This window comes from Carcharodon carcharias, chromosome 5 (assembly GCF_017639515.1).
Source record: "Carcharodon carcharias isolate sCarCar2 chromosome 5, sCarCar2.pri, whole genome shotgun sequence".
Taxonomy (NCBI): Eukaryota; Metazoa; Chordata; class Chondrichthyes; order Lamniformes; family Lamnidae; genus Carcharodon; species Carcharodon carcharias.
In genome coordinates, this window is record NC_054471.1 from 50,308,364 (window position 1) to 50,332,996 (window position 24,633).

Sequence of the window (24,633 nt, forward strand, 5' to 3'; positions counted from 1 at the left end):
ATGGTGCAGGAGGGAGGCATTTAAGTTCCTGGGACATTGAGACTGGCTCTGGGGGAGATGGGACCTGTACCGACCAGGACGGTTGCACTTGAACACAGTTGGGACCAGTTCCCTTCTGGGGCGATTTGCTCGGGCTATTGGAGAGGTTTAAACTAACATGGCATGTGTGTGGGAACTGTAGAGGAAAGGGGTAAACATCAGAAACACGTGATGCTGATGTAATGATATAACATCACATGATTGAGTAACAGGGATCTGGAGGGAGAAGTTCCAAACCTCATGCAGAGTTCCCAGTATGTACATAGTGGCTGCAAATCAAGAGCAATGCTTTTAATACAGTCTCGAACAGCTTGCTTTGAGAAAATGAACAAGTCCCAAAGGACCCAAACACATGAAACAGGAACCAGGTGGTAATACTAGAGAGGAATACCAAGGTGCAAAGAATACTGGGAGAGACAGATAGCACTTGAGTGGGAAATCCTAAATTATTAGGTGGGGTCAGAATAAGAGGGAAACTAAACCTAAATTAGGGTTACTGTACATGTATGTGAATTTGTGGTGGAGTGTGGTAGATTAGATTGGTGAGTTGCAGGGAGAGAGAGCCCATAGCATCAATCAGGCAGGGAAAAGCCTCAAGGAATGACTGCGTAATTGTATTAACATTGTTAACACAGCAGGATGGTGTATGTGCTCTACTGACTGCCCTCTTCATTTGTTGATGCTCTGTAACAGTAACTAACTGTAAAGCTGAAAAATAAAATCTTTTTATTAAGAGCTTTCATCTCATTGGGAAGCTTCAGCCCAATCCACGTCCAACAGTCTGCTCTGAAAGCTCTGCTCACATTTTGACAGCTGTGACAAATTTCACCACAGCAGCTCAGACAATCCACAACATTCTAAAACAATCAACAAAATTCTAAATAAAACAACCCACTAGTTTAAAAATAGTCAATTTGCCCTTTCTCCATCACCCCCTACACCTCAACCCCCTCCCACGGCACCTTCCCATGCAACCGCAGAAGGTGCAACGGCTGCCCCTTCCCCTCTCTTCACCGTCCAAGGGCCCAAACACTCCTTTCAAGTGAAGCAGCATTTCACTTGCACTTCCCTCAATTTAGTCTACTGCATTTGTTGCTCCCAATGTGGTTTCCTCTACATTGGAGAGACCAAACGCAAACTGGGTGACCGCTTTGCAGAACACCTTCGGTCTGTCTGCAAGCATTACCCAGACCTCCCTGTCGCTTGCCATTTCAACACTGCAGCCTGCTCTCATGCCCACATGTCCATCCTTGGCTTGCTGCATTGTTCCAGTGAAGCTAAACGCAAACTGGAGAACAGCACCTCATCTTCCGACTAGGCACTTTACAGCCTTCCAGACTGAACCTCGAGTTCAACGATTTTAGATCACGAACTCCCTCTTCCATCCACACCCACTTTCCGATTTCCGCCCCCCCCCCCAACCCTTTTTTTCCAATGATTTATATGGATTTTTCTTTTCCCATCTACTTCCATTATTTTTAAATGTATTTCCATCCATTGTTTTATCTCTACCTTTTAGCCTTTTTTGATTCCTTCACCCCACCCCAGCCCCACTAGGGCTATTTGTACCTTGCTTGTCTTGCTTTCTACCCTTAATTAGCACATTCCTCAGATAATATCACCATCTTCAACACCTCTTTGTCCTTTTGTCTGTGACATCTTTTGGTTATCTCCACCTATCACTGGCCCTCTATTCAGCTCTACTTCCCCCCCCTCCCCCCCCCATTAAACTAGCTTATATTTCACCTCTATTCTATTTTTACTTAGTTCTGTTGAAGGGTCATTCGGACTCGAAACATTAACTGTGCTCCTCTCCGCAGATGCTGCCAGACCTGCTGAGTTTTTCCAAGTATTTTTGTTTTTGTTTTGGATTTCCAGCATCCGTAGTTTTTTGCATTTATGACAAGAGGTGTGTACTTTGCTTCACTTGTTTTCTATTTGGTCAAGGATGTGGGCGTCACTGGCAAGGCCAGCATTTATTTTAGCATCCCTAATTGCCTTTGAGTAGGTGGCAGTGAACCACTACAGTCCATGTGATGTAGATACACCCACAGTGCTGACAGGGAGCTTCATGATTTTGACACAGTGACAGTGAAGGAATGGTTAGGATGATGTGAGGCTTTAAGGGGAACTTGCAGGTGGTGGTGGTGTTCCCATGCATCTGCTGCCCTTCTTCTAGGTTGTCTGTGTCACTGGTTGGGAAAGTGCTATCGAAGGAGCCTTGCTACATCTTGAAGGTGGTATACATCCCTGCCACTGTACACCAGTGGTGGAGGGAATAAATGTTTCGTGTGGTGAATGATGTGCCAGTTAAGCAGGCTGCTTTGTTCCAGATGGTATCAAGCATCTTAACTGGTGTTGGACCTGTATTCATCTAGGCAAGTGGAGGATATTCTACCACACTGATGATTTGTGCCTTATAGACGGTGGAGAATTGGGGGTGAGTTCCTTGCGGCAGAATTCCCAGCCTCGAACCTACTCTTGGTAGCCACAGTATTTGTGATTGGTCCAGTTATGTTTCTGGTCAGTGGTAACGCTCAGGATGTTGATGGTGGGAGATTCAGTAATGGTGATGCCGTTGAACAGCAAGGGGAAATAGTTAGATTCTCTCTTGATAGGTGGTCATTGCCTGCCACTTGCATGGTGCAAATGTCACTTGCCACATATCAGCCCAAGCCTGAATGTTGTCCAGGTCTTGCTACAAGCAGACACAGACTGCTTCATTATCTGAGGAGTTATGGATGATACTTAACCGCTGTACAATCATCAGTGAAAACTCTGGCCTGGAGGGAAGGTCATTGATGAAGCAGCTGAAGTTGGGCCTAGAACACTACTCTAATAAACCTTTAAAAAACACTGGTTCAATCTCAACATGAATATTGTGTCCAATTCTGGGCATCGTACTTTAGGGTGGCTGTGAAGGCTTCAGACGAGTTTCAGAAAAGATTTACACGAATGGTTCCAGGGATGAGGGACTTCAGTTACATGGATAGAGAGGAGAAGCTAGGGTTGTTCTCCTTAGAGAAGAGAAGGTTGAGAGGAAATATGAAAGAGCTGTTCAAAATCATGAGTGGTCAAGAAAGACCAGGGGCAGCTCGATCTCACTCCATCCTCCCCTTCTCAAGTAGTCAGCCACGGACCCTCGGGCACCCATAGGGAGGAGGACGAAGCTCTGCTCCTGAACAGGTCAGGTGCTGAAGGCTTACAAAGGATCAGGTACGTTTAAAGTTTCACGGCTGCGTTTCCATGATATAACCCTGATCACAGAGTGCAAGTGAGCTGCCTCAGCCAGCCAGGGACCAGACATTTACAGAGGCTATGTGAAGATCTATGGAGTGTCCTAACTGCTTGTCATCATCATCCTCCTGGAATCTAGTGACCATTAAGGCCTCCACTGCGTCTCCATGACATGAACCTGAGCACTGAGGGTATGTGTGCTGCCATCAGCCAAACAGGAGTCAAAACTTTCACAGATGCAAGGTGAGGATGTCAGGACTGTCCTCACTGCATTTCGTCATCATCCTCTGCGAATCTTGTGGCTATGAGAGCCTCCCGATCGTGACTGCCTCATCTGGCCAGTGCAATAGCCCATTGCTGTCATCAAGGTGGTAGGTTAATGGTATGGTCACTGCGCTAATATTCTAGAGACCCAGGGTAATGCTTTGGGAATCCAGGTTCATATCCCAGGTTCAAATCCCACCACAGCAGATGGCAAAATTTGAATTCATTAAAAATCTGACACTAAAAGTCTGATGATTACCACGGAACCATAAACAGAATTACCTGGAAAAACTCAGCAGGTCTGGCAGCATCGGCGGAGAAGAAAAGAGTTGACGTTTCGCGTCAAGTTCTGTCGAAGGGTCATGAGGACTCGAAACGTCAACTCTTTTCTTCTCCGCCGATGCTGCCAGACCTGCTGAGTTTTTCCAGATAATTCTGTTTTTGTTTTTGTTTTGGATTTCCAGCATCCGCAGTTTTTTTGTTTTTATATATATATATATATATATATATTTACCACGGAACCATTGCTGGTTGTCGTAAAAAACCCATCTGGTTCACTAATGCTCTTTAGGGAAGGAAGTCTGCTGTCCTTACCTGGTCTCGCCTCCAAGTGACTCCAGATCCACGGCAATATGGTTGACTCTTAAATGCCCTCTGAACAAAGGCAGTTAGGGATGGGCAATAAATGCTGGCCTAGACAGTGACACCCGCATCCCATGAATGAAAAAGACCTCATCATTGTCATCCCCTTCAAATTCATCCTCATCAGAGGAGACGTGCAGCTGTTCCATCTCCTCAGCCAGGTCTCCCTCGTTTGAAGCGCCAGGTTGTGTTCCACCAGACCTATCGAGGCACCGAAACCTCATTTCAAAATGCCTATCGTCTGCTCCACCAAAGTCCGGGTCGCGGCATAAGCCTTGTTATATCATCGCTCTGCTGCAGTCTGAGGCTGCCGCACGGGTGTCACCAGCCACAGTCTCTGTGGGTAGCCCTTATCCTCATGGAGCCAACCCTGCAGCCTCTGTGGACCCTGGAAGATGGTCAGGGACCTAACACGTGCTAAGGATGTAGGAGTCATGGACACTCCCTGGGAATCATGTGCAGACCTGCAGGATGTGTTGGTGGTGTGCACACACCAGGTGAATGTCCAATAAGTGGAAGGCCTTGCGGTTGATGTAGTTGACTGTTTGTTGCCACGGAGAACTAAGCACCACGTGAGTGCAGTTGATGGCACCCTGCACCTGTGGAAAACCTGAAATCTGTGCAAATTCCAGCGTTCTTGCTTCCTGGCTTTCCTGATTCCGGGCGAAATGCGCAAAACTCTGTGCCTTTGTGAAGGTGATGTTCATGACCTCCTGGATGCACTTGTGCGTCGAGGCTTGCGAGATGCTGCATAGGTCAATGCAGCAGCCCCTGCTGCCCCTTCATCTTGAGGGAGATGCTCCTGCCTTTGCTGAGCCAGGCACCTCTGCTGCTCTTTTCTTCCTCTTCTTCTCTGCTCCCTATAAGCCATGAGGCATACTGCTAAATTACCGACTCCATGATCCTGGTGCTCTCCTCCTGCAGGATCAAAGACCGAGACGTGTGGGTAGCATGAGTATACTAAGAACCTTTCTTGATTAAGTCTGAAGGCCCCATCTAGCATGCAGGACAGTGCTGGCCATCACTTGGATGGCCAGTGTGCAGTGTGCTCATTGGCTGTCCGAAGCTCCACACACCTCCGCCCCACTCCACATGACCGATTGACGGCAGCTTCAGCCACTGGACTACATGCTGTGCTATCAGCTGAGGCGCAGGTATTCTTCTAGCCTGGACTGCAAGGTTGCTTTGATAGCTTGAACCATCGGGGACACTGGTCCATACCTTGATAAAGAACTGCAAGGGGCTGTGCACGCCTCCACCAGTGACTGCGCCATGGTCACCTTTCACAAGGGGATTGTACAACTTTCCCAGTTGGCTATTGCACTGCTGCCGCCCTAAAGGCACATTAATTTGATGTCTGTGTCTGAGGGATGAAAAGCTCTGGAGCATTTGGTGACACTTTCATGCTTTTGCATTGCTTGATTAGCAGGAAAGCTTCAGAGACCTAACTCCAAGCATGCCAATGAAGCTGCAGCTAAGCAGTCTCCGCTGCGGAGAATGCTCTCTCTTGACAAGCTCTTCCAAGTGCATGGCCGCCACCAAACCCCCCCGCACCTAACCCCCTACCACTTCCCCACCACTTCCCAGCTGTCGCTGGCATGTGGTCGAGTACTTCCTCCAGTCTGTGCTGCCTTGCTTGTCACCCCCTGGCCTGACCTGCACTGGAGCCCTTTCCCCAGCACTGCACTGGAAGTATGCCGAGAAAAAGGGACTTGCCTGTGCGCTGCCGCCTCCCCCCGCCAAGTGCATGACACCTCTTCGTTAATGTCCTACGGGCTATACTCGTAGGCACCATGCAAGGTTGTGTGCACTCACCTCCGAGTTCCCCTCGAAGTTCAGGTCACCAGCTGTACACCTTTTAAAGGCAGTCATAAAGCACGCGCTCTGAAGTCTTGCCAACGTGGAAGGCAGATTTGACGTTGGGTATGATTCCGGCAAGCAGGGCTTATAATTAGATGCAAATGTGACATTCCCGACATGCGGCGGTGGGAAACGCGGCCCACCTTAGATGGATGGAGCGGACGATTGCAAACTGATTTCACAATGGCCTAAAACCGATTTTTGGCCTTCTCACCATATTGTCCCCCCTCAGCCCACCATGATGCCCGACACCAATGGGGCCAGAAAATTCCTGTGTATTTTATCAAAAGCTGTTGCCAGCAATGCAGTGAAGCTTTTTGTTGATGTGTAATATTTTGGTAAAATAAACTATGGTCAGCACTGTGCATTGTCAAAATATCAACTCTGGGCATGATTTTTAAAATTTCCGTCCTGCCTTATTATTCTAGAAGCAGGAAATAGAGCTATAATAGAGCTCCTCGTGTGTCCTTGTGTGAACACCAACCTTGTATTATTTTCACCAAATTTCATGAATGACTTCCTGTCATCCTTTCAGAAATATGCATGCCGGATACCACATCTGTTAGTGTACCCACAAATGATGCCATCCCCTGGGAGCTGAAGTAGTTTTTGTACAATACACATTCTCTTGTGTATTTTAAAATTCTGCCAAACAGAAGGCAGATAATGTAATAAAAGACAATAGAGCTGTAATTTTCCAGTCTTATCAATGGCAGAGGTAGTAAAGTTCTTTATAGAATAACAGTAATTTAAGCACAAGTTTAAAAGTTCTGCAAAACTCCACCTTTAAGTGCAATTCTTACTATTGTTGTTTGTGTGCTTTTAACTTCATATTTTCTGAATGTTTTTCAGATCATTTCTGCCACTAGTTGTTTCTGCTCTTGCAGTTCTTGTTTCCTATAGATAACAAAAGAATGAATTCCTGAAAGTAAACCGAATAGGCTATTGAATTAACAGTAAATATAACCTACAACAATACTTTTCCATGAATAAAGTGAATTGAAACGTCTCCTTATGATACTTGAGCTTTTGACTGTTTATTTCTTTAACAATATATGGTTTGATGATGTAGACAGGATTTAATGCTGTTTACAACAATTTATATACTTAGATTGCGCCTTCAATGTAAAAAATCGTCTCAAGAAGCTTCATAAAGACTATCAGACAAAAAAAATTATGCCGAGCCAAGAAAGGAGATATTACAAGGGGTGGTGAGCTGGGTTTAAAATTAAGATTTAAAATGATTAAGCTGGAGAGAAGACTGTATTGAATGGGTGGAGGTTGTGTCCCTTTGTCCCAGACATCAGTGGAATCCCATCAGCGGAAAAAAGTTTCTTTCTCTCTCTCTCTACCTTTATCAATTCCTTTCAAAACCCTAAATCACTGAATCAAATTGCCCTTTAATTTTCTTTATTCCAGGGAATGCAAGCCTAGTTTATGTAATTTTTCCTTGTAATCTAATCCTTGGAGCCCTGGTAATATTTTAGTAAACCTGCTCTACTTTCTTTCCAAGACTTAATGTCTCGGTGGAGAGATGGATGGGTTTAGAGAAGGAATCTCAAGACCATGGGCTCTTGACAGCTCTTGGTATGATTGCAAAATAGGCCTGCCAGAGAACAAAGAATGGCGGCAGAGTAGGTTGTACCATTTGAGATTACAGATCTAGGATTGAGGGAGGGGCGAGGTCATGAAGGAATTTAAGCAGAAGGATCAGCATTTTAAACTGGAGTCACTGGGGCTGAAATTTCTGGAAGCTGGGGAATGAGAGGCTGATCATGAGAGCATTGGCATAGGTGAGCCTAGCGGTGACAAAGGTACAGATAATGATTTCGGGAGAAAGACAGCTTGTGCAAAGTGTAGGAGTTGGCACTAAAATGTCAAGGAGAGTTCACAGACAATATCATTGTGACTTTGGTTAGAACCAGCGATGTTAATAGGGCTGGATAAATTCTCATGTTGAGTTGTGGGAAAAATGGGCACGGGTTTTAGAAGGTGACATGTTCAGGAACTTTGAGCAAAGTTAAATTGCAAATGGGCCAGTTCGCTCGGACCGCAGGGCCATGCGGGGGGGTTTGTTTTTGATGAGAGATGAAGAACAGATGTGTTTTTAAAAGGGATCCGAGCAGCATCTTTAACAGAGGGATCCTTTTATGATGTCAGCTAACATGTGAGTCCAAGAAGTGAAGCTCAGTGTTAATGAGATGAAGGGAAGTTTAATATTAAAGTCAAGGGAACAGGAATTAAGTCTCGGGGACAAGATGAACTTGGAAAGGGCATGAGAGGAGATGAGGAAAAGGATAGATTAAAGCAAGATGCAGGTTCAGGCTAGAGCATGGCAGGTGGGGGGGTGGGGGGTGGGGGGGTTGCTACCTGGTGGAAGGTGAAGAAATTGAATGAATCATCCCAATTTTTGTGAAGAAGAATCTATAAGCACCTCGCACTTATTTAGGATGAAATCAAAATCTGACCTGTCAGTGCTGCATCATCCCTTGTGTGTTTATAAATAGCAATCTACATCATAAATAAAAGCACTGACTTGAAGTCTATAATGCCCCTGTTTGATAATATAGATTTTCTCCTACAAATGGTTTGTGGTTAAGCATTGCCAATTACCTTTGAGTGGATGACTGTGCCTGTACATAAAAGGGATGGGTCAATTGCTGCCATCACTTCAAAATTGTTTAGGAGCTGGTGTATTATAATAAGTTGACTCTAGCCATTAGGAATTCCATGACCACTCGCATTTTGAGACAAGCTCAAGCAGTCTGTGTAACAATTATCTAATACCACTTAAAATGTAGTCTTTGTCAATTTTCTCTTTACCACTCCGGACTGAAGAAATCCACAAATCAATTTTTCCAGTTAGCTTCTATTGGTTTCTTCATCTTAATTGATTTCTAAATTTTCAGGTTCAAGAAGCCCTAGGAATTGTTCTTTTGTGTGGATTTCTCCCCCCATGTTTCTCCTGTAGTGTTCACTGGAAGAAAGTTCCATTAAGGCTTAATGCTTTACTGATACGAGTGACCAAACCATGGTCCAATTTCGGCACTATTCCACAAGGTCAAGGTATCTGCCCCTCGCACATAGATCAGTACTGCTGGTTCCATCCCACCCCCTCAAGTGAGGTTGCTGGTTCTTCTGTCCTCAGCATTATCACTGGCTGTCACTTTACCCCTCCCCACTCCCTGCCAATTGCTGCTGTCAGTATACAGTAGGCAATAATTGTAATTGAAGTGGCATCAGGAGATAAGAATTGGCAGGAGATAGGAAGCACAACATGGAGAGATGCACACATCCACATAAAGGGGGGCAATGTGCCAATCTGAAATTGGCGAAGAAGGGAGGGAGACAACATTGGTAATTAAATGGGGAAATTAAAGTCGAAACTCATGCTAGTAATCCCTAAAAACCCTAAACCACCCCTCCGATTTCACATTTGCACTTGTGTAGCACTGTGACAAATATCTAGTTCATGGTTCATGTTAATATGTTAGAGGTAATGTTTAGTTCTGGGAAAATTAAAGTTTATCTGTAGAAAATGGATAAATACAATGAAAGCAGCTTGAAGAGCATTAGATCACAAAGTTTAAGGCCATGTTGACTTAAGGGGTTAACAACTAGAAAGGTGAGATCATAAAACAGCAGGTGGGCTTACTTAGCTGGAGAACTGGAGACATAATGTCTACACTGCTTGCAAATTAGTGCAGTCCAGAGAGTTGCTTTCTTTTGGGAGTTAGAGCCAAATTCATTTAAAAGCATTCGGTGAACCACAAAGGGCTACCTTGTCCTGGAGATGGGTGAAGCTTAAGATGATTCTTTGGTTTCAATTTACCTGCTTGTTGGCTGGGTGAGTGAGTTTTAGGCAGGGGAAGAGACTCCATACCAAGAAGGTGTTGCTGTTAGCAGGCTTCAGGTAATTAGGGCTCAGAAATGCCCTGGGAGTTGTTAGCAGGCTCTATGCAGTTAGGACCTTGTGGAAGTCCTCAAATCCATTTGTAGCTCAGCGTAACTTGGGGGCAGTGCTAGTTTAGTGAAGCGAATGGTCCCTGAAAGAGTTGGAAGTGTGCTTGTAATTAGAGATAGGAGTGCACCTTTATAAATTCTGTGCGACACAGTCTCAGGAGAAGAGATTGAACAGTTGGGAAGTGAGCAATCATTAAGGAAGCCTGAGGGAATTCAGAGGCTATATCTTCAAAAGTGAAGAGTTGAAGTATCTCCTGAGGGAGAGGGAGTTTTAATGAGATTTTGTGACTCACAGTGGTCACTGGCAACTGGATAGGTTGCTGAGAAATCCATGGGACTTGCCATTTAATGTGCAGCATGGTGTGTTTGACCACTTTTTGCCCATTAATTCATATTAATTCATGTTAATTCTGAATGTTAGAGTATAAGATAGATAATGTTTATATTGTTTGTTCAAAATCATGGAATCTTATGGCTTTATTCTTTTAGTGGGTCACTGAGATTTCAAACTTTGTCTACTTTAAACAAAAAGTTACTGGTCCCTAACTGGATTGTAACAGCACTTATAACATAAAAATGTTCAAAAGCGCTTTCATAAATCTTCCAATATTTGTTTTCTATTTCCATTGAAGAGGATTGATGAAAACTTTATTAACAGGTGAGTTTGGAGATGGCGTTTAGAGTTGAATGAATTTAGGGTATAGGTTCCAGAGAGGGGTTGAGGCAACAAAGGATGTGCACCAATTGTGGGGCAAGGTGAGGTTGAAAGCACAAAAGGCCAGAGTTAGTGGAGAGGGCACAGAGAGCCCGCATGAAAATTGGAAGGGGGGGTGGTGGGTGGTCAAGAAGAATGTCCCCTTGAACTGGGGAGGCAAGGGAAGAAAACTCCATCTTGAAGTAGAGCATGAGAAGAATGATGTCATTCTCAGCTGGGGATTCAGGAAGAAACTGTATGGAAGAGGGGTGATGGGGAACAAATGCCAAAACATCAAAAAGGTGTGAACAGATTGAGAAGTTCTGGATCATCCCGATCCGTTTTGTCATAATGGCAGTTTGTAAAAATCCATACATCACAAGCTCTGTAATATACAAGAATCAAAAACAATTTGGACAGCCTCTGCTCTATGATGCCCCCACTGAGGCACCCATTGTTAAGTCTGAAGAGCTGCACTGTATTATATTATGCCTCATGTCTCTACTGTTGGACATCTGCCTGTTTATTCTTCTCTTGTGTTCAGTGAATACTGAATTGTCTTCCTGAATACAGAGGAAGATTCAGAATGGAGAGTCACAGCTGATGCTCCTTACTGCCTCCTGGAGCCCAAGTTATCGATAATGTTCTGGGGACGGAGCTTCAAAGACCGTTGAATTGAAAATGAGTGCTGCATTCTTTTCCTGTTGAATTTTTTTTTGATTTCTTTGATCCTTTGCTTCATTATCACATTAATTCATAAAGTCATTTTGCTGTTGTCATTGTCAAGTTGTGAAAAATATTGGTGTTTTGTTAAATACAAAAGGAAATTCATTTCTCAAGGGATTACTCATATAAGTGCTGACACCTGCAATCATTCTTTCAAAATAAGACCCATGTTAGAGATCCTAAACTATTCCATTGAGTGCGAGGGAAACATTGCCAGTACTAACGTTGGGTTGTGAACTTTGAAATGTAATACTTGGAGTCTTCATATTCTGCAATGTTTCAGGCAAGTTTTGTTCAGAATTGCATAATATAATTTCCTGAAATAATATCAGCAATAAAATGCATTATTGGACAGAGCCTTGCACTCTGGCAAAAATCCTTTTAGTTACTTGTGTATTAGTAGGAGTGATAGATGTGAATGTGTGCTTTATTGCCGACAGAATGTGGGGAATAATGTTAACTGAGTTCCTAATTATTCAATAATTCTGATTCCATTTTTGCTAAGTCACTGAATTGCAACCAAATAGTGACTTCTGCAATTTTACTTCTGTCATCTTGGTTTTGTTTAATATTATTCCCTTGTTCTTTGGTTTAAAAAAAAATTGGCTCTACTAATGCTGGTCAGGATCAGTGCTGAAAGAGAGCAAAGTCTCTGCTTGCATTGTATGGTGTCTAGTATTACAGCAAAGGCAGAAAATAGCTAGTTATCCACAGCTCAATGCATTGTTAGGAGTTCATGCTATCACTTTGACATTTAGAACAGGACTTGGTGTCTTCGTGAATTCCTCTTCGTATTACCAGTGGCTGTTGATCTGCCGGTCTCTAGGCACAGACCGTTTCACAAACCATAACATTTTTGTGAGTGATTGATTTGTATTATGTGTCTCGGCCATCAGAAGAATCTTGGGATGTAACTTGTATGAACTGTAATACAATCCCTTGTTGGGAGTTTGGTTACAGTTCTTCATAGACCTGTTGGCGATACTCAATCCGTTCGGATTTGGGAATGGAGCTTATCTGATACTTTCCAAAAAAACCTTCATTTTCTCTATTCCCATGTTAAATAACACAACACATCTGGTAACACTGTAGGAGCATTGTCCTTGGGTTACTGCAGCAGCTCATATTGCTACAATATTTCCTCAAGGATCTGGTTACTCAAAGGGCAACATGACTGATTAAGAACTATGTTTACTCTGGACTCCAAACTTAAACCTTCTGGATTCAAGGGAGAAAAATAGTTTTTTTTAATATATAGTAACAGTACAGAGTTGCTAAGAATGGCATTGGTTGACATGGAATTGTTACATAATTAATACTTCTGCTTTTAATTATAATAAGTTTTGTTTTGCACTGTACTGTAAAGCTTGTTTTATTGAGCAGAGCATGTTGTTGGTGGATGAGATGTATCTTAATTTGTAGAAATACAGTGGAATCTTGTTTTATGCAGTGGGTCAAGGGAGCAAAAGTTGCTTAGAAACCACTTGCATATACTGTGACATGCATGCCTATGCTAACACTCATGAAAGCAATTACAAATTGTACTTTGTAATGATCTCTTTTCCAATGAAAACTCACTACAAGTGCATCATATGGTGAAATTGTGATCAAAAGCAACATGCAAGTGACCTGATTAGTTCAGTATTCCAAATGAATCTGGATTGATGTGGCCAAAATTGGACCCCTTAAGATCTGTGATACTAACAAACGTGGTTGAGTCCAGTTTTTTTTGTCAGATTTGTATAATTCACAATATTTTGTTCAGCTAAATAGAATTGAATGTTAATCACATCACTTAAGACTTAATAAGATCACTTTGGTTAATATCGTAATTTGCACATTTCACTTTGTCCCCAAACAATGTAAAACAGTAGAGAAGGGATAAAAATGATATCACTCTTGATTGTAGAATGTAATTTCAATCTAACATGATGTGCTCTTATCAGGTTTTCATTGAGTAGAAATTGTTAATCTTTCAAACAATATGACTTGGGAGACTTGACTGCTGGTCTTTTGAATGGAAACAAAGTAAGAAATGATTGCTGCTGGAAGTGCTGTTAGTCCTGTAGAATCTGATTGCCATATACAAATGGGTGAGACTGTATAGAATTTCAGTTGGCGAGAGAGGCTGTCCTCACAATCCTGAATGACATCTTTATTTCTTTCTGCAGGTTGTGGAGCTTGTATCAAGTGCAATTGGAGACTTGGTTCAAGGCGTGTATTACGAAAATGCTCGAACTGATGAGGTAATATAATCACTTTATTGTGTTTCCTTTGTAAAACCATGAACTATTTGAGGAACGTATATATATATATATATATATATAGTGTTAAAAATAAATCTCCACATTCCCTATGATCAAAGAGTGAAAGGACAGTAAACAATAAAGGGAAACATTAATTTCTTCTATTTCTGAGAAGACGGACTTTTAGTCAAATGCAATTAAAAGTCTAAACATCAATTTTAATAGACTTATCAACGCTGGGGGGAGAAAACACTGCAAAATAGTGGAAGTCTTCAGTTTAAAATGGAAAATACTGCAAATATTTAATGACTCTTAATTGTTGCACTGTCCTTTGTAACTCAGATGAGGGGGCTGAAGTAGGTTACAACAATTTCTTTTAGGACCTGGGTTCCAATCCAAACTGGTTTGATTGGAAAAGAGCCATAACTAAGATTAAAAGCTAGCTGCTGAGAGTGAAAACGAAGTAGAGAATGCTTTTCTGAGGTTGACCTTAAGTACTGACACTTTTACTCTCCAGCTAGTATTTATGTGGCACCTTTAACGTAATAACACGTCCCAAGATGCTTCACAGGAGCATTATAAAACAAAATATGACACCAAGCCACATAAGGAGATGTTAGGTCAGATGACCAAAAGCTTGGTCACAGAGTTAGGTTGTAAGGAGCCCCTTAAAAAAGGAGAACAAGGTGGAGAGGTGCAGAGGCGTAGGAGGAAATCACAGAGCATAGAGCCTAGACAGCTGAAAGCATGGCACCATTGATGGAGCAATTAAAATTGAGGATGCTCAAGAGACTGAATTAAAGGTGGGGGGGTGGGGGGCAGATATCTGAAGGTTGTGAGAGTGGAGTAAATTAGAGATAGGGAGGGGTGAGGCCATGGAGGGTTTTGAAAGCAAGGATGAGAATTTTAAAACGAAGGCGTTGCTTGATCAGGAGCCACTCTAGGTTGGCGAGCACAGGGGTGATAAGGAAATAGGACCTGCTGTGAATTAAGACATTGGCAACAGAGCTTTGTATCACCAAGTTTATGGGGGATAGAAATTGAGACATTAGCCAAGAAGTAATAAAAGCATGAATGAGGGTTTCAGCAGCTGATGAGCTGAGATGGACCATGTTACAGAGGTAGAAATAGACCGTCCTAATCAGTCCTAATGGTAGCACAAATGAAGTCAGAGCTTATTCCAGGATCAAATGTAGCTCCAAGGTTGCCAGGGAGCAGGATGTAGTTGATAGTGAGGCAATGGAGTTTGAAGGAGGGGCTGAAAACAATGGCTTCAGTCTTCCCAATACTTAATTGGATACAGTTGCATATTTCGACTTTGGATGTACTAAGAAGTGAAAAAGCCTTTTAAAATTGTTAAAATGATTGCAGAGGAAGGCTAATGGAATGAATGGAGTCTTTTTACCTGAAAAGGGTTGGAATGCAAGAGTGACGGAGTAATATTAATGTTATACAGAGTCTCAGACAGACCCCATTTGGACGATTGCATTCAGTTTTGGTCATTATACCTTAGGAATAGTATATTGGCCTTGGAAGGAATATAGCACAATTATACTGGGATGATGCCAAAGTTTAAATTATGAAGTAGAAACTTGGCTTGTGTGCCCTTGAGTTTCGGAGGTTATAAAGTTATCTATCTGAGGTACTTAAAATGATCAAGTGATTTGATCGATTAGGTGCAAAAAAAAACTTATGTCCATTGGTGGAGGAATCCAGGACAAAAAGACATCATCCTAAAATTAAAGTTAGGTCATTTAGGAGTTAAAATTAGGAAACACCAGTGTGGTGGTAATCTGGAACTCGGCCCCTCCAAAAGTCTGTAAATATAGGATGAAGTAAGATTGATGAACTTTAGTTAGGTAAGTGTATCAAAACTTATACAAAGGTGGGTAAACAGAGTTGAGGTGCAGATCATTGAGTGGTGGCACAGTCTCAAGGCGCTAAATGGCCTACTGCTTCCCTTATGTTTCTAGCACCTTTCAGGTCTCAGTCCCATGTGTGTCCAACGATGCCTATATGTCATAGTTGTGGATTCTCACGATTTGAGTCATAATTATGCATAATTTGTGGTTTAGGCTGTTCAAACCTTTTTATTTGATGTAGGCTGAACTGTACCTGTCCATTCTTTGTAGCACCTATTTCTCTTAATACATTTGGCCTGGGAAAGCAAAGGTTGAATGTGCTTTCAGCCCAGCGCTGCTGAAAATTGTTGCAATTTGCATGTAAACTGCAGATAGTTATATGTAGTCTAATTCTCTTGGTCTAAATAAATATGTGTTTAACATCTGGTTGCTGGAATGAAATTTTCTTATTTTGTTAGGTTGAGAAGAGAAGGTGATTACAGATTGCCAGGCAGCTTTAATGGATTTTTTTTTTAACAAGTATTTTCATTTTGCACACAGGGCTGAAAATAAACAATTTTGTGATAAAGTTGGCTCTCAAATGTCAATATTGAGATGTGATTTTTAGATTTGACTCCCTGATGTGCAATGATGCTTAAACATTCAATCTACTGACCCTAGGGATGCTTCATTTAGATCCTGTAGTCATTCCAGTGCATGTTTTCCTTTCTGTGGTGATGTGCTGAAAGTTCTCTCTCATGCATGCTTTTGCCAGCAGCATCTCTATTCACAAAATGCTCTAGGCTCATAGTTTCCCTTTCAGTGCCATACACTCTTGCAACAATGCAGTCTCTGGACCTGTGCATTTCCTATATCTGGAGCTGTGAACTTAGGAAGCTAAAAATCCCACAAAAACTAAAATTGTTGGTCATAGTGAAGTAATGATTTTGTAATATAACCTATACTCCAAACTGTCCACTAATATAAATGGAGCAAAATTGCTCATTTCGCTCATCTTTCCTCCTCACAACCAAAATAATGGAATTCTGATCTGGGTGTAAATGCATCTGGAAAAATTGCAACTCAAAGTGTGTTAATTAGAAAGGGAGTCCCCAACTGACAATTAATTGCCATCTGTTTCTTGGGGTACCGCACGTTATTTTTTCAGCTAGTACTTCATTGCTTCAAGCAGCCTGCTAAACTCAAGAGCAACATTATAGTGAGGTTGGGAATATGCTGCAGGGATCACTGCAGTTTTACAGTTTGATGAGAAACAAGTTACACCTGATCTATCAAAGTAGGCCCTCTTGCAGTTACTCTACATTCAATTATGTACGCAAAGTATAGACCAATAAAGCAAAACAATTTCAGGAAATTAATATCTCCTTAGCTTCCTTGCTATTCAGACCAACTGCATACGAACTCTTGAACTCAGGGCAGGAGTGCAGGCCACACAGCCCTCGAGCCTGCTCCGCCATTCAATAAGATCATGGCTGATCTGATTGTGAAGTTGAGGTTACATTCCTGCTACCCCCGATAACCTTTCACCCCCTCGCTTATCAAGAATCTGTCTACCTCTGCCTTAAAAATATTCAAAGACTCTGCTTCCACCTTTTGAGTAAGAGAATTCCAAAAACTCATGACCCTATGAGAGAGAGAATGTCTCCTCATCTCTGTCTTAAATGGGCAACACCTTTTTTTAAACTTTGACCCCTAGTTCTAGATTTCCCACAAGAGGAAACATCCTTTCACACCCAACCTGTCAAGACCCCTCAGAATCTTATGCTTCAATCAAGTTGCCTCTTACTCTTCTAAACTCCAGCAGATACAAACCTAGCCTGTCCAATCATAAGACACTTGCCCATTCCAGACACTAGTCTAGTAAACCTTCTCTGAACTGCTTCCAATGCTTTTGACCAATACTGCACACAATACTAAGATGCGGTATCACCAATGCCCTGTATAACCGAAGCATAACCTTCCCACTTTTGTATTCAATTCCCCTCGTAATAAATGATAACATTCTCTTAGCTTTCCTAATTACTTGTTGTACCTGCACACTAACCTTTTGTGATTCATGCGCAAGGACCCAGGTCCCTCTGCATCTCAGTATCATAGTATCTTTACAGTGCAGAAGGAGGCCCATTGAGTCTGCACTGGCTTGGAGCTCTTCAGTCTCTCATCATTTAGATAATATGCTTATTTTTTATTCTTCCTGCCAAAATGGATAATTTCACATTTTCCCACATTATACTCCATTTTCCAGATCTTTGCCCACTCACTTAACCTAGCTATATCCCTTTGTAGCCTTCGTATGTCCTCTTTGCAATTTATCTTCCTACCTATATTTGTGTCATCAGCAAATTTAACGACTATGCCTTTGGTCCCTTCACCTAAGTCATTTATATAAATTGTAAAATGTTGAGGTCCCAGCACTGATCCCTGTGGCACACCACTCATTACATCCTGCCAACCAGAAAAAGACCCACTTATGCCTACTCTCTGTTTCCTGTTAGCCAGCCAATCTTCTATTCATGCCAATATGTTACCACTACACCATGAGCTTTTATTCTCTACAGTGACCTTTGATGTGGCACCCTATCAAATGCCTTCTGGAAATCTAAGTACAGTAAATCCACAGGTTCCACTTTATCCACAGCACATCTTAACTTCCTCAAAGAACTCCAATAAGTTGGTTAAACATGATTTCCCTTTCATAAAACCATGTTGACTCTGTCTGATTACGTTGAATTTTTGCCTTGCTATGTCTTTAGTAATAACTTCTAATGTTTTCCCTATGACAAATGTTAAGCTAACTGTCCTGTAGCTTCTGCTTTCTGTTTCCCTCCCTGTTGGAAGAAAGGAGTTGCATTTGCTATTTTAATGGAACTTTCCCCGAATCTAAGTAATTTTGGAAATTTAAAACCAATGCATCAACTATCTCACTAGCCACTTCCTTTAAGACCCTAGGATGTAATCGACCAGAACCCAGGGACTTGTCAGCCCGCAGCTCCAACAATTTACTCAGGACCACTTCCCTGGCGACTGTAATTTTCTTGAGTTCCTCCCTCATTTCCTTCTTAGCAATTAGGTTTATTTTTAGAAAGTGAGATCCACCAGAACAAATAGTCCACCCTGCTTATATATTGAGAGATTTTCTGTATTAAGAAAAATGGAAACTTTAGATAGTCACACAAAAGTAACTACATTTTGTTTTTCCCAGTCACCTCTTCAAGATCATATTGTGGGTAGCTATGAATTGCTCAGTTCCCAGGGCTTGTATTTTTTAATTCTCAAGTAAATGAACCATCCAATGAAAGCAGGAGCAAGGGGCTAGTGATTATCTCATAAATGAGAAATTATTTCCTATATATGATTGAGTCTGACACCAGCAACTGAAGTTTCTAACGTATTAATAATTTGGGTGTCTCTTTGCGATTGGAATGATTCAAAAATGAGGCCATCTGACAGCATTGATCACCTTTGTTTTGAAATTATTACTGATTGTGATCCTTTATGCATAAGATTTATTTAGTTATGTTTCTGCTTTATTTCTAGTAGAAGACTTGCCATAGGTCATTAATCCATGTATTGCTCCTGAATGCACAGGTATATCTGGAGGTGCATTTATTACTCATAATCCCACAATAGTGGTAACTGATATGTTTACTCTTAGAAGGTTACTGATGACATCCTGATGACTAACTGGGAGGAGCGGATTTTTCTATCGCATGGTGCTTTGCTGGCAAAGAGTTGTCAAGGTGCAATGCAGCTGGCGAAACATGACACAGAAGTTCAAGAAATGGCATTTCAATACGGAAAACACATGTCTTTAGCTCACAAAGTAAGCAGCTTCCATAATGTAATGAAAATAGATGGACCATTACAATCATGAATATTTAATGATGGAAAATTGCCATATTAGTGATTTTGGGATATGATAGATTGCAAGTAAGTTGACCCAAGTGCTTGCCTCTGTGATGGAAGTTTGTGCGTCTGAATGGTCTTTTCAGTATGGTGTTAGTTAATTTTTATAATAATGTCTTCAAGCTGAAGCATAACTCCATCATCAATCATCATCATGGATGTTGAAATTTTCCCTAATGTTCAGCAACTTCACCAAACAGAAACTGAGACCACCAGAGCAAACTGTATTTAAAAGATTAGTTACAGTTCCAGATTGACACTAAAACCACAATTGGACAAAGTCTCTTTCTAAGTGCATCTGTGACCACAGTTAATTATTATTTATGCTATTAACATTCCCATGCCCTCACTCCACACCATCCACTTTACCCTCGGGAAGGAAAAGGAAAGTGATTGGATTAATTTGCTGTTCATGCCATTCTGTGCAAAACTTATCATCTCATCATTAGGACAATTCCTTTTGTATTTAAAAAAAGAAACCAAAAGCAACCAGCAAGTGTCATATTGACCATATCTATTGTTGTGGTTTTCATTGTTTGTCCACTAATTTAATAAATGTTCAGTTTAACTTGTAGAGCCTTCTGATTATTGTAACTTAGTTGGTGCTAGGTCAACCTAGGAAAAGTTGTTCTTGAGCAGTATTGCTGCAGTCACATTTTCCCAATTCCCTTCCTTGGGAAATTGGCAATACAGGGGGAATTTGGTCTGCAGAAGTGGCCAGGGTTCCAGACAAATTCAGTTCTGTGATTTGGGTCTTTTAACTGAGAACCGAGTAATTGTAACTAATGAAATTAACCTTTAAAAAAACCCTCATTGAATAATTGTGAAGATTGCAATCAAAAATTTGGTTTCTTGCTTGATATTTGAGGATAGATTTACCATATTGTTGTTAAGTATAGCTTTAGTGACAGATTTCGAGTAAGTTCAATGTTAGGTTTGTTTTGTCATTCTATTGCTCCATCTCAAATGAAGTATAACTTTGCTGTAATTTAAGATGGCTGACTTACCAGTTGCTTTTTAGTGTCAGCGTGTTACTATTAGCAGCAGCCTTTGAAGGAATTGTGCCAGATTTAATGAGTAGCCAGACAATCTCTCCTATTACTTGAAGTTGCTTCTTTAATTTGTTCTTTATGGAGACGAAATACTGGCTACACTTGAATACAAATAAATATGGTTAATTTCTAACTAATTATGTGCTTGCACATGACTCTGTCACATGGGGCCTGATTAATCGCTCATTCCACCAAATTGTTATCAGCCTAAATTATTCCAGCACATAAATTATATTCCTATAAAATAGTTCCTCTTGTGTTGGATTTGTTAACTTTCTTACTTTTCAGGCCTACGATTTATCATGGGTTAAACAAGAAATGTGAGCTTGCAGTGGAAGCCATTCACTCCTTCAAGGATATATATTGAATGGTCAAGGCTTTTCCCATAGCCATGTGACTTTGTCATGTACTCTGTGTTTACTTAATATCTCTATGTAATATATAAATCTATCCCGAAGAGCACCACATCTATTCTGTTCTATTTCACTCATTAGTGTTAATGGTTTACTTCATTGTTTAAAAAGTCTTAATTCTACTTACTAAATTATTGCTTATCTTCCTCAAAAAGTTTCTGACAAGTTTTACACTTGATTTCAAGGCGGGCAGCTTTCTGTTTATGCAAAGTAGCAGCTGTCAAGATGTGCACCAGCTACAAGAAGTCCTTTCCCAGACAGGCATGCTAAATTGTGTTTGGACTGCCCTAGTGGTACCAGGAATAATGGCAGAAAATAGTTTTGTTTTGTGTAACAGGCAGTGTTTTTTAGTTGAAAAAGCTGTTCTAGATATTTTGGGTAAACTATAAAGAATTCTCTCTTGCATTGTGGTAGCATTGTATAAATTTATTAGGCACAATATTATAAATTTTACCTAGTCTAATTCCCTTGGTGTAAATAAATATATAGTTAACATCTGGCTGCCTGAATGGAATTTCCTTATTTTGTTAGATTTAGAAAAAAAGGAGTGTTCACGTGGATTGCCAGTAAGCCTCAATTGAGCTCTTAACTATATAATGTTTTTTAAATGCAGTTTTCTTCTTTGTGCTGGATATGACTGGACCAAGTGCAAGTTTTTCCAACTGGCATCCGTTATGTTGGGGACCACACAAGCTTATTCATAAAGTATTGCTAATTGGATAAATAGCAATCCCTTATCAAGCATTAGCACCTTTGCTTTAACCAGATGTTTTGAGCTATTATTAAGTAAAAGAACAGGAGTTCAGAAATGCTTTACAAGTCTAATTTTCTTTAGCTACTATGATGACAATCCTTATTGCACTTTATTATTGATAGAATCATAGAATGGTTACAGCACAGAAGAAGGCTATTTGGCCCAGCTTGTCCATGTCCAGGGGAGGCAGTGGCGTGGTGGTATTGTCGCTTGACTAGTAATCCAGAGAGCCAGGGTAGTGCTCTGGGGATCTAGGTATGAATCCCACCACAGCAAATGGTGGAATTTGAATTCAATAAAAATCAGGAATTAAAAGTCTGATGAGGACCATGAAACCAATGTCCCTTGTCATAAAAACCCATCTGGTTCACTAATATCCTTTAATAAAGGAAATCTGCTGGCCTACATGTGACTCCAGAACCACAGCAATGTGGTTCACTCTTAAACGCCCTCTGAAATGGCCTAGCAAGCCACTCAGTTATATTAAGTCTAGGACGGTTTGAAACAGGACAGACCGCCTGGCATCGACCTAGTCGCTGGAAACAACAACAGCAAACTCAACCCTGTTGACCCTACAAAATCCTCCTTACTAACATCTGGGGGCTTGTCCAAAAATTGGGAGAGCTGTCTCACAGACTAGTCAAGCAACAGCCTGACATAGTCATCCTCATAGAATCATACCTTACCGATTATGCCCCAGACACCACCATCACCATCCCTGGGTATGTCCCATGGGCAGGACAGACTCAGCAGAGGTGGCGGCACAGTGGTATACAGTCAGAATTGCCCTGGGAGTCCTCAGCATCAGCTCTGGATGGCATGAAGTCTCATGGCATCAGGGCAAGGAAACCTCTTGCTGATTACCACATCCCGTCCCCCCTCATTTAATGAAACAGTGCTCCTCTGTGTTGGAAGTCAGTTGGATAAAGCACTGAGGGGGTCAAGGACGCAGAATGTACTCTGGGTGGCCGACTTAATGTCCATCACCAAGAGTGCTCAGAAGTACCATCACTGACCGAGCTCACCGAGTCCTAAGAAACATAGCTGCTAGACTGAGTCTGTGATAGGTGTTGAGGGGAACCAACAAGAGGGAAAAACATACTTGACCTCATCTTCACCAACCTGCCTGCCGCTGATGCACCTGTCCATGACAGTATCGGCAGGAGTGACTACCAGACATTGTGAAGACAAAGTCCTGCCTTCACATTGAGAATATCCTCCATCATGTTGTGTGGCACTACTACCGTGCTAAATGGGATAGGTTTTGAACAGATCTAGCAACTCAAGACTGGGCATTCACGAGGCATTGTGGGCCATCAGCAGCAGCAGAATTGTACGCAAACACAATCTGAAACCTCATGGCCTGGCATATCCCCCACTCTACCATTACCATCAACTCTGGATCAATGAAGAGTGCAGGAGGGCATGCCAGGAGCAGCACCAGACATATCTAAAAATAAGGTGTCAACCTGGTGAAGCTACAGCACAAGACTCCTTGCGTGCTAAACAGCACAAGCTGCAAGCAATAGACAGCTAAGCGATTCCACGATCAACAGATCAGATCTAAGCTCTGCAGTCCTGCCACATCCAGTCGTGAATGGTGGTGGACAATTAAACAATTCACTGGAGGAGGCGGCTCCACAGATATCCCCATCCACAATGATGGGGGAGCCCAGCACATCAGTGCAAAAGATAAGGTTGAAGCATTCAGCTAGAAATGCTGAATGAGTTATATCTATCTCGGCCTCCTGCGGAGGTTCCCAGCATCACAGATGCCAGTATTCAGCCAATTCGATTCACTCCATGTGATATTAAAAAATGACTGAAGGAACTGGACACTGCAACGATTATGGGTCCTGACAATATTCCAGCAATAGTACTGAAGACTTGTGCTCCAGAACTTGCCGTGTCCCTAGCCAAGCTGTTCCTGTACAGTTACAACACTGGAATCTACCCGGCAATATGGAAAATTTCCTAGGAGATGCCCTGTACTCAAGAAGCAGAACAAATCCAACCCGGCCAATTATTGCCCAGTTTACTCTCAAGCATCAATAAAGTAATGGAAGGGGTCATCAACAGTGCCATCAAGTGGCACTTGCTGGGCAATAACCTCCTCACTGACGCTCAGTTTGGGTTCTGCCAGGGCCACTCAGCTCCTGACCTCATTACAGTCTTGGTTCAAGGATGGACAAAAGAGCTGAACTCCCGAGGTGAAGTAAGAGTGACTGCCTTTGACATCAAGGCAGCACTTGACCGAGTGTGGCATCAAGGAGCCCTAACGAAACTGGGAATTAGGAGGAAAACTCTTCGGTGGTTGGAGTCATACCTAGCACAAAGGAAGATGGTTGCGGTTGTCAGAGGTCAGTCATCTCACTGCCAGGACATCACTGCAGGAGTTCCTCAGGGTTGTGTCCTAGGCCTAACCATCTTCAGCTGCTTCATCAATGACCTTCCTTCCGTCAGAAGGTCAGAAGTGGGGATGCTCGCTGATGATTGCACAATGTTCACCATTTGTGATTCCTCAGATACTGAAACAGTCCATGTCCAAATGCAGCAAGACCTGGACAATATCCAGGCTTGGGCTGACAAGTGGCAGATAACGTTCATGCCACACAAATGTCAGGCAATGACCATCTCCAACAAGAGAGAATCTAACCATCGTCCCTTAACATTCAATGGCACAATCATCTCTGAATTCCCCACTATCAACTTCCTGGAGGTACCATTAACCAGAAACTGAACTGGACTAGCCATATAAATACTGTGGCTACAAGAGCAAGTCAAAGACTAGGAATCCTGCAATAAAAACAAAAAACTGCAGATGCTGGAAATCCAAAACAAAAACAGAATTACCTGGAAAAGCTCAGCAGGTCTGGCAGCATCGGCGGAGAAGAAAGAATCCTACGACAAGTAACTCACCTTCTGACTCCCCCAAAGCTTGTCTAGCATCTACAAGACACAAGTGAGAAATGTGA

At 41.9% G+C, this 24,633-nt stretch overlaps 1 protein-coding gene across 8 annotated transcripts in view; it reads left to right on the top strand.

Annotated features, from left to right (window-relative positions):
* The window catches only part of pdss2 (prenyl (decaprenyl) diphosphate synthase, subunit 2), a 221,873-nt gene that overhangs the window by 163,398 nt on the left and 33,842 nt on the right, over nucleotides 1-24,633 (top strand). For 7 of the 8 annotated variants that reach the window (XM_041187216.1, XM_041187215.1, XM_041187221.1 and 4 more), the window contains exons 5-6: nucleotides 13,597-13,671; nucleotides 19,189-19,356. In XM_041187216.1, coding sequence (XP_041043150.1) covers nucleotides 13,597-13,671; nucleotides 19,189-19,356 — 243 coding nt within the window. The remainder of the gene's footprint in view (nucleotides 1-13,596; nucleotides 13,672-19,188; nucleotides 19,357-24,633) is intronic. The other variant, XM_041187217.1, reaches the window with a different exon arrangement.